Below are 11,072 nucleotides of genomic sequence, written 5' to 3'. Positions count from 1 at the left end.
TATATATAATTTAATGAAATATTAACGAAAAAACTACCGAAAAGATAAAAACGAAACCACATGGAGACAATTTGATACATTTTAAACCAGAGGGGGAAAGTGAGAAACTACGAAACCACAAAGGGTTTTTTTTGAAGTCTTCCCTAATTTTTACCATGTAATTAATTACACGAGTCTGAAAGTTGCTTTTATGACAAGTACATCGATACATTTTTCAATTTGGAGCGGAAACTATGCTACAATGTTGAAAATTTCAGGTACAATTTTTTTATCACATGAATCGGTTGTAGTCGAAAGAGCTCGGAGAAAATGCATTAAAAAAAAATGCATCCAAACCCATACCACACAGAAACGTGATCATGACTAATGATAAAGCAACAATGCATGCCCAGTTCCTTGATAACACAAACATTTTGCATATTAATTATCAGGCACAAGAATATTACCTGCACAACAGTATCTTGTACAAAGATGCGGCAACGTATAATCTTTGCATGTAACTCCATGAAACATGTAGTAAAAATTATACAACAGCATTTAGAGACATATGGATCTTAAAAAGTGCAGATTATTACTCAAGATCAGAGATTCAAAAAACTGCACTGAGTTCAGATCGCCCAGAAAGAGGGAAAAAAAGAAGAAGAAGAGAGACTGGGTTTTGTTACCGACAAGAAGAGCTCATGTGGCCTATGCTGGCCATGTTGCTTGAGCTGACATGATTATGCCGACAATTACACCAAATAATCCAAGCGCACTGCCAAAGATTTCGATCACCAGAATTTTCACAAAGAGGTTGGAGTTCTGTGCATCAGATAATGCACAGCTGCTTCCAATTATTCCCACACAAAGCCTGTTCACGAAAACAACTTTCCAAGTAAGCTCAATTCACTAGAATGAGACTCTTTATTTTCCCCCAAAAAAACTAAAGAGTTGCAAGAAGTACTGAGAAAGAACAAACGTACCCACAGACAAGATTTGCAAAGCCCACGATAATCCCAGAGGAAAAAATTGCATATCCAGCTCTTAGAGAATCCGGGTGGTGTATTAAAGATTTTGGCACACTTTCCAACTTTGTTTGTAATATGATTGCAACGATAACACCGTAAATAGCAACAGCCTCACAGAAGATGACACTGAAAATTTTGATTAGGTAAATTCCATTAAGAAAATCTACACGAAAATACAAAATAATTCATGCAAATGTGGCGAATAGCGGAGAACTTAACAGCAATTTCTGATTTACAGCCCTGAATTTGATAGATATATAGTTTGGTAGTTCAAATATGTAGGACCAGTAAACCCAACTATTATGGACTTGAATGTGATCATTTGAATATAAATACAAATTACAAAATGCAGCAGCTTGAAGCTAAAATGTACATTGAAGATATGAAACATGACCTGATTTTGAATTAAACCATGGTGGATTGTCCCGTACAAGTAAAATTCTCAAGAACATGCCTATTCGCCTGATTGTTTCCACCAGACATTTAAGCAATCTGGGCACATGGAGTTGTAGATCTGGACATGCCTAACTACTGGATCCTCTTTAAACAGAAGAGTGCTGCCCATCAAACAGACTACTTTTGTACTAAACTAAGAAATATTAGAGACTGCCCCTACATTTTTATCTTAGTTTCTGATCTTCTAGAATCTTAGACAAAGATAAAGATCATAACAACATTGACCCAAGAATATCATTGCCGTCACTTATAAGATTTAATGCTCCTTGTCTACACATCAAGCAGAAGCAATAGAGTACAATTGTGAAATTTGGTCCTGAGTGCCAGCCAAAAAAAAAAACCAAATCCACACTATCAAAGTTAATGTACGGCCAACAGAACACAGTTCAAGCGGCCATTTAACACTGGCTGGACTTGCCTGCATTCCATTCTACATGATCTTATTCTCTGCAATGTTACAACTTTTTGCAGATCTTCACTTACTTTCTGTTCAAATTGCAGAAACAGCTTAAAAAAGGCTACTCATGCTTTCTCCCAACTGAGCTTCCAAATTCAGGCAGTCATAATTGTCATATTAGTGGAACTTGTTTTCAAACCTCTTTGCATACATTTTTGTGTGCAACTTCTCTAGACACATCAATTGGCTTCAGATAGTGCCAGGATCAACAATGAATTCTAGTTTATTGAATGTCCTTGTAAATCTGTTGTTATCATACACCTTAAAGCTTAACGTACTAAATATTAACACAGTGCTTGCCGGCAGAGCTGGACATGGACCAAAATCTGTGCAACGAGAGCTGGAAACATTACCAAAAACTGTGCAACTAGACATTCGTGTCGACGAAAAAAATGCCTGGATTAGATATCAAGTGCAAATAATGTATCACAAGGACACTAACGCTGTTCTGTTTCTGTGATAATGTATGTTCATGAGGTGTTTAAACAGCACAGTAAGCTTAGTATGCTTCTCTACCAGTAGATGTTGCAACTTGCAATATAGCATGTTCACCTAGCTCTCTGATACAAGATGATTGGTGGAATTAGTTATTAGTTGTATGAGGCAGTTCGTATTTATTATCACAAAGAAAAAGTGGCCTGAGGTTTACAAAGGTACAAGGAGAAGCTTCAAAATACCAAAAGCGAATATAGTACCTAAGATTTAGCCATATACACTCATAAGATGTACACTTTAAGCCAATCAACAAATGTTGGTCTACAATTAATTCGACAATAGACACTTCCTTAGACAGTGATTCGTCTAAATATCTTCTGTAGATATGTATCTGCTGGAAAGAAGATTTTGTCTACAAACAACACAAGTTACATATTACAAAATTTTGACAAAAATACAACTTCCAAATAAAAATATCAAAAACATGAGGAGGTCATTATTAGATAGGAGTTTGTAGGTGATCCCCCTAAAATAATAATAATAATAATAATAATAATAATAATAAAAGCATACCTAATGAGATTTTTCGAGGTGATTCTCGGAGCTTTGATCGCGGCACCGATCAAGCTACTTCCTGTGATGAAAATCCCCCTGAAAAATTGGCAATAAATGGTAAAAAAATTCAGGAAAAAAAAAAATCAGAAAAAACACGGAGATAATTCAGATTGAGAAATCAATAAGAAAAAAGAATCAAATTAAGATGATGATCACCATGCGGCTCCAAGCACGGATACGCCGATGGAGATCGCGATCCCCACGGCGGCGAAGGTGTAGGGCGAGATCTGCGTCAAAGCTCGCGACCAAGAGCTCGACCCCGACGACATCGTGAAGAGGAGAGAGGGGATCGAGTATCCGATTCTCCGATCGAGTTGAGAGGGCGAGGATAGGGTTTCAGCGAAAGGGGCGTAGCAGAGAGAGCCACACGAGGGATCCGAGACGACCTTCGCGATGTGTGGATTTGCACACACTGGTGTATCAAGATTGCGTCTTATTTAATCACCGTTGGATCTTCATCGGACGGTTCAAAGGAGCCGTATCTCTAGGATTCGAACATGGGACTTTTGATACCAAATGTCAAATTCTTTACCATTTGCGCCAGGAATGAATTGATTTTTTTACAATAATTATAATTTTGATAAGCAAATAATATATCATAAATTTTAGTTTTCTCCAATATCCCAAAGTAATAGTTGGACAAAATAATCCCCATTAATTTAAAGATTATATATATGTACTTCATTAAAGTGGGGTGAGCTGAAAGTGGCATAAAATTTTTTACAACACCATGAACATGACTCCAACCCACCATGAAGTTTGGTCAATTTTGAATTTAGCCCGTGAATTTTAAGAGTTCAAATCAAGTTTGACTCGACCGGTTTGCAAAGATATTATTACTGTGCCTTTTTTTTCGACAAATTTATTGTATAGCAAAGTAAAAATTATAATTAGAGCTTTTACTTTTGAACTTTACGATCATATTTTTCTTTTTTACTGCAATAGAAGTTCTAGAGCTGCTGCTATTTTTTATATCTACAAAATTAGCCCATGGATCAGGATACAAGAGGATTGGGCTCACCCCTGTTATTACATTCCAAGCCCAATCTAATTAGACATTGGAAGCAAATTTGTTTTGGGCCCTTTCTCGAGTTCAGAATCTGTGCAAAATCAATCTAGGTTCGGGTCCGACTCGGATCCAGCTGAAGTTTAGTTTAGGCTGATCAATTAAGTTTGGGTCATACAACTCAATCCATTTACTAATTTATCTAATTGGGCATAATTTTAGGCTAAGGGCGTGTCTGTTTCTGTTTTGATCGAAGTCAGGGTCGAAGTGGCCGAGTTTCCATAACTGGAGTTCGCGAGCGTTCAGACGGAATTGCAGAAGTCAAGTTTCGTGGGACTTGTATGGCCCACATGCACGAATCCGTCTCACAGGGCGGCGAATTTGCGTATGGTGCGATCTCACGACTTTGCCCTAGATGAGCACGGAATAGAGCTCCGCCGTACCAAACACACCTCTAAATCCTACAATAATGGAGTACTGGCCTTTCAAGCTGATACATGAATAAGGTGGGCAAAAAGCAACAAACCCTTCACAGCTTTGCTTTAGGAACCTGACCTGCTAATCTTGTGATGAGACATATCATTGCAATAATAAAAATAAAACAAAAAAAGAAATCAATCTTGTGAAGGTGGTGGTTAGCAAGTAATGTCATGGATTTCCAGCATTACTAGTTCATGGACATGGGGGGAGCATCAACTGTTATTTTAAACCATGCATGGCCCCACCACCATGAATTGTAACTCTCTTTTCTATCATGAAGGGTACATCAAAGCCATTTGAAAAGTGATCTTCTATTTCCTTAAAACGAAAAATTTAATTCGCTCTTTCAAGTAACATGGCATACAGATAATCTGTATTTTCTGTGCATTCTGCTCGCTACACATGTTATTTATCTTTTCTGGTATCACTATATACGTGGTTTATCTGATTTCCAATATGTGTATGTTCAGATTTCACATGTACATTGCATATTCAAAGTTAATTCGTTAAACTTGATTACTATTTATTGACTAAACTTGGCGAGATGTAATAGATTCCATGTGAACATAATAAATAATAATTTATTACCAAAGTTGATGTAAAAAAAGCAAGTGTGAATGAGAATTCATGCAATGAGAAGAGAGGCTTTGGGAAAAATAAAATAGAAGAAGAAGATTCCAGATAAAGAAGCTAATAAAAGTCATGAGCAAAGCGTGTCATGGAATTAGTATCATACACCAACAAAAAAGCAAATGCATGTGATTAGAATATAGGCTAAATTACAGAAAAACTCCTTATAATAACCCGCTTTTTCATTTTCCCTCCCTGACATTTAAAAACCTATACTTTGCTCCCTTGTAAAATAAAAAATGTGCACTTCACCCCTACCGTTAGGGTTCCGTCAGGGTTCCGTTAAAAAATATATTTTTATGCCGAAAATACCCCTCCGTCATCTCCCTGTTGCTTCGACTCCTTCCGGCTCGCCACCTCGCCGCCGCCTCGCCGCCTCGCCGTCCTCCACTGCATCGCCCTCACCCACATTCCCTTCGCCGTCCTCCGCTGCCTCGCCTTCGCCTTCTTTGCCCTTCTCCTATTGTCGCCCACCTCGGTTTTCTCCTACTGTCGCCGAAATCGAGGGCGGCGAGGGTGCAGGAGGAGAAGGGGAGCAGGTGGAGAAGGAAATGAAGAGAAATCGCGACCGATTGAGGTGGGAATCGCGGCCGAACGAAGGGCGACTGAGGAAGATGGGGAAGAAGACGACAATGGCGAGGGGCAAAATAGTCATTTTACACACCGTAATTCCCCTATGAACATCTTTCATTTTACAGAGGAGAAAAGTGTAGATTTTTAAATGTCAGGGGGGGAAAGTGAAAAAGCGGATTATTACAGGAGGTTTTCTGTAATTTAGCCTTAGAATATATAATAACTGTTAATTATTGCTTATAAATTTATTCCACTATATACCTCTTTGTGCATAACATAACATCTCCATTAATAGAAACTATTTATCCATCATATATATATTAAGGTACCGTTTGGTTCGGGAATAAGAAAAAAGTGGCTATTCCAGAGATAGGTATAAAATGAGGCATAAGGGAGGATTAGAGATGTAAACTGTATTGCTTCAAAAAAGTTAAAAATAAAAATAAGTTAGTACTCTCATTTCTAATATATTTGAAAATTTTAAATTTTATTTTAAATTATGATTGATATTTTTTATTTTTATAATTGATATTATTAAATTATATATATATAATATTATTAAAATTATTATTTTATATTTTATAAAATATTAATAATATTATAATTTTATAAAAAATATTAGTTGGCGTCGTGAATTCGGAACGCCGCCAGAAAGCGGGTTACAAGGCAGTGCGGATTATTGAATATATTTTTTAATCTGTCACGGATTCATGATGAGAGGAGTGACAGAATTTCGCTAATCGGGGCGGGAGGCGGGACGAAGCTCCCACCCCAGATCCGTTCCGTTTGCATTCCTGCAAAGCACAAGTACACTCTGTGCTATAGTACAGAGTTACCTTTTTCCAATGCAAGGGGATGGGGATGTGGTAGGGGGATTGAATCTTGATCACCAACATTTTTATTTAGTACATTACTCACCAACCGACCAAATGGGGAGCTGTCCCACGTGACCAGTTTCCCGGAGAGAAGACTGCCATCGAGCGACGTGTCACTGCCGAAGGTTTATTTTTTTGTTGGGGGTGCTGCAGGCGGCAGACAGTCACTCGGCTTCGCCGTACATGTCTGCCCGCAGTGGAGCTGTGCAGGCTACACCTCCCAGCAAAAAACATTAGACCCGTGTCTCCATTCCGCGTAGGGATTCCAACGGGTCGGATTCAAAATAAATTTAGAAAAATTTAAATTCGATCCTAACTCTAAATTTAAATTTAAATTAAATTTAAATTCAATGAATTTTAAAGATTTATATTCAAATCCGAATTTCACCAAAAATATGAAATCTGAATTCAAATCTAAACCCGAAAATCCGAACTTCAAATAATTATTTATCTTTTCAATATTTCAAAATATATTATATTAAATATAATATTTTAAAATATAAATTCAAATATAATATCAAATTTTTTATACATGTTATATGTAATGTAAAATAAATTCAGATTCGGATCAAGTTCAGGTTAAAGTCTGGTAAAAATCAAAATTTATATCTGAATCCATATCCGTTACGTTTTTATTTTTGATATTCATATCTAAAACCATATCCGTTAAACATCGAATAAATCCGCTCCGTTCATATTCGGATTCGGGTTCGAATAAAATTTTAGGAATCCGTGCACATTTGACATCCTTAATTCCACATAGCATTTCCATCTTAATTGAATGGGGTAATTACCTATATACCCTCAAAATTTTTAAAATATATTATATATATTTTTTATTTCAAATATAATCTTTGTATTTTTTTTTCATTATTCAAAAATAACCTCGTTGTTAGTATCGATTAAGCCATTATAAAGTTAGTTTTGATAGAAAAATATATTTAAAAGGATAAAAAATTAAAATACTTTTGTTTTATCTCTAACTTAAGGGCAAACAAAAAAATTGGTGGCGGTAGAAAAATATATTTGAAAGAGTAAAATGGTAATTTTATAAAAATAACAGCTGTTTCTAACCGTTCACTAAAACAAAATTTAACTTTGGGTATATATTTGAAAGAACTTGGAATATTAAAAGGATTTTTCTTTTTTTATATTAGCTTCAAAGCAGGATCTATACCATCTTACTATTTGAGACTACTATTCCGCCACGTGGCATGTCCTCGTTGCCTCTTCTTTTGTTTCAGATCCAACGGTTTACAACACTTCTCTACAAATCCAAAGGCCCCGAAATATGTCCTTTCCCTTTCCCAAAATATGCCCTTTCCCTTTCCCAAAAGACACTGAATCTACACCCTCCATTTTGTTGATCGGATGGCTCTCTTCCCCTTCCCCTCCGCGCGATCCTTGCGCGTGCCTCCTCCGATGCCCAAAGCACCTCTCTCTCTCTCTCTCTCTCCTCTCTCACCTCCATCCTCTCCTCCATCCGCTCCTCCGATGCCTGAGCTGTCCATCGGTAGACATCATGATTAGGGCCTCCTACACCTACCCTACTTGGCCGATCCGTTCGTCCCGGTTGCTACGCTCGCCGAGGGCTTTGCCAGCCCACTGATTCGACAGTAACGATGTGATAGCTATATTTTTTCTTAATTTTTTGAATCTACTGAGAGAGATGGTGGAGATGTCTTAAGTCTTCCTCTTCTCTTCTCTTCTGACCTTCTATAATTTTTCTATAAATAGGTTAAGCTTTTTAGAACAGTATAGTTTGTTTTTGTTCTCAAATATAAAGGTGGGATAATCTATACAATTTATAATTATTGGTGGAGATGTCTTATGCTTTCGTTCCTTTTTTTAAAATTATTGGTGGCTTTTTTAAAATTTTTTTTGGCCCCGGTGATATGCAAGTGAGACAAAGGCTTTGCCATTGCCGAGCAGATTTGGACGGCCCCGCTTGCGGGCAACCGCTATCAGCTCCTCCTTTGGTGCTTCATTAGATACAGCCTTTTATTTGCAAATTACTGCAGAAAAAGTTTGCTCCTTCATTTTCTCCTTATTTGCAACTTGACTTTTTATCTAAGTCTCAAATAAGGCTAGAGATGTCAACAGGTCGGATTTTTAAAAACCCGAACCCGAACCCGACTCCAAACCCAAGACCCGAACCCGAACCCGAACCCGAACCCGACGGATTTTAAAAATCCATATCCAAACCCGAACTCGACCAAAAATCCGAAACCCGAACCCGAACCCGAACCCGAACCCGAAATTTGAACCCGAAATAATTATTTTTTTTTTAATATTTCAAAATATATTATATTAAATCTAAATTTTTAAAATACAAATTCAATTATAACATCAAATTTTTATATATATATTATATATAATATAAAATAAATTTGGTTTCGGGTCGGGTTCGGATTCGGGTCGGGTACAATCAAAATCCATATCCGTCGGATTTTTATTTTTTATATCCATATTCATCGGATATATCCGTTTTATTCGGTTCGGGTTCGGATAAAATTTCGGATATCCATATCCATTAACATCCCTAAATAAGGCTGCATTCTATACTTATATGTGAGTGTGTGTGTGCACGCCTATACTGCTTGCAACTTCCCTGTTTTCTTTATCATCCTTTTGTTTTTTGCTACTTACCTACACTTAAGAGGATGGGTTTTAGTCTTCCCTTGCAAATTGCGGGGCACTTATATGTTCCTTGGCTAAGTCTGTCAGCACTCTTTATGAAATTGCTTATCCCATACGCAATCTTAATTACACAATGACGAAATTTGGAATATATTTTCTTCACTCCACTTCTGCTGGCTGCTGTCTTTAAGGCACTATGCAGGCTGCAGGGCACTTATATGTTACCTGACTATGTCTGTCGGCGCTCTTTATGAAATTGCTTATCCCTTGCACGAACTTAATTACACGGTGATGAAATCTGGAACAAATTGCTTCATGTAATGATAGAAAAAACGAGGTAATGCGTTTTGGATGGTGTGATTTATAGTCAAACAACTCTTGGTATACATTGTTTCCTTCTCGGTCTATATTTAAGCAAATTAGGTTGCATCTATACTTTTATACATAGAATTAGACTGGAATACTGTTAATAGTAAAACCCTCTTTTTGCTATCAAGTTTTTAACCCTTGGATGAAAAATTGTAGGATTAAGATGATATTAGTCAGTTTAGAGTTGAGTGGTCCCCCTAGGGTTGAATGGTCCCAAATGATGAAAAGAGTTGATCCAAAGGCTAAAAAACTGGTAACAACAATAGAATTTTGCAACTAATAGTAGCCCAGTCCAACTCTATATATATATATATATATATATATATATATACGATCCCGATGATAGGATAATTATCCTATCATCATGAACAGGATAGTTTAACAAGAACTGCTATCCCTAAGGCTTAGCTACTAGCCTCAGCAACTTCAACTAGATCTCATAAACTTTATAGATCTTTGATTTAAAGTATTTAAAATTTTTAATAAATGTACCACTAGTTTCACAACATTTTAGCTGTTAAAAACTGCCGGATATACTCGGTATACGAACAAATTGCCACATCTCATTAGGTTTAAGGAACTTAAAAAATATCTTTTAAGAAATATGATAAATCTATTACAAACTATTGAGACTAATATTCAACTCTTTCAGATTGGAGATAAAATTCTTCCAATAAGTAAATACTGGCAAGTAAAAAGTTGAAAATTCTACTTGAACTATTATTAAAAATTTATAATGTTTTAAACCAAAGATTTGTAAAGATTAATACATCTAGTTAAAGTTGCCACGGCTAATAGTTAAACTTCAAGGCTAGTTAGTTTAGCTGAACTATCCTGTTCCCAGGGTTAGGATGATTATCCTATCATCGGAATGAGATATATATATATATATATATATATATATATATATATATACATATATATATATACTTAATCCGATGATATGATAGATATCATGCCCTCGAGGGCATGATATCACAACAAAAGCTAGAATCCCGCAAGTTTAGTTGCTAGGTGTGGCAATTTATACTAGATCCCATATACTTCAAGAGTCCTTATTTTAAAATCAAGAAAAGCTATAGCAAATGAATCATTTATTTAATACAGTTTTATCTGCCACCCTTAACTTATGAGAAATTTTAAACTCGTATCCTGAAAATTTAAGTTCTAGTTCTTACAATTGGAATTAGATATATCAAATTTCTTAAAAGATAGTTTTAAACTTCTTTAAATCTAAGAAGATGTGGCAATTTGAGGTTTGAGCAGTATTATCGGTAACTTTAAACTGTTAAAACTTTACAAAACTAGTATTTCATTTGATACAGCTTTTTTATATTTTAAAATAAAGATTTTTGAAATTTATGGGATCTAGTTAAAATTGCCACACCTAGCAACTAAACTTGCGGGCTTCTAGCTTTTGTTATGATATCATGCCCTCGAGGGCATGATATCTATCATATCATCGGCCTGAGATATATATATATATATATATATATATATATATATATATATATATATTTATATATATA

At 35.9% G+C, this 11,072-nt stretch overlaps 1 protein-coding gene across 1 annotated transcript; it reads right to left on the bottom strand.

Annotated features, from left to right (window-relative positions):
- Positions 393-3,381, bottom strand: LOC109711429 (V-type proton ATPase subunit c''2-like). The gene is made up of 4 exons (XM_020234455.1): positions 3,127-3,381; positions 2,929-3,006; positions 963-1,133; positions 393-850 (listed from the first exon to the last, which is right to left on the bottom strand). The coding sequence occupies exons 1-4, from the start codon at positions 3,237-3,239 to the stop codon at positions 688-690; spliced, it is 525 nt and encodes a 174-aa protein (XP_020090044.1). The 5' UTR covers positions 3,240-3,381; the 3' UTR covers positions 393-687.

Source organism: Ananas comosus, linkage group 6, assembly GCF_001540865.1.
Source record: "Ananas comosus cultivar F153 linkage group 6, ASM154086v1, whole genome shotgun sequence".
NCBI lineage: Eukaryota > Viridiplantae > Streptophyta > Magnoliopsida > Poales > Bromeliaceae > Ananas > Ananas comosus.
Note: the sequence above shows the minus strand (reverse complement) of the source record. Positions and strands in the feature narration are given on the sequence as shown.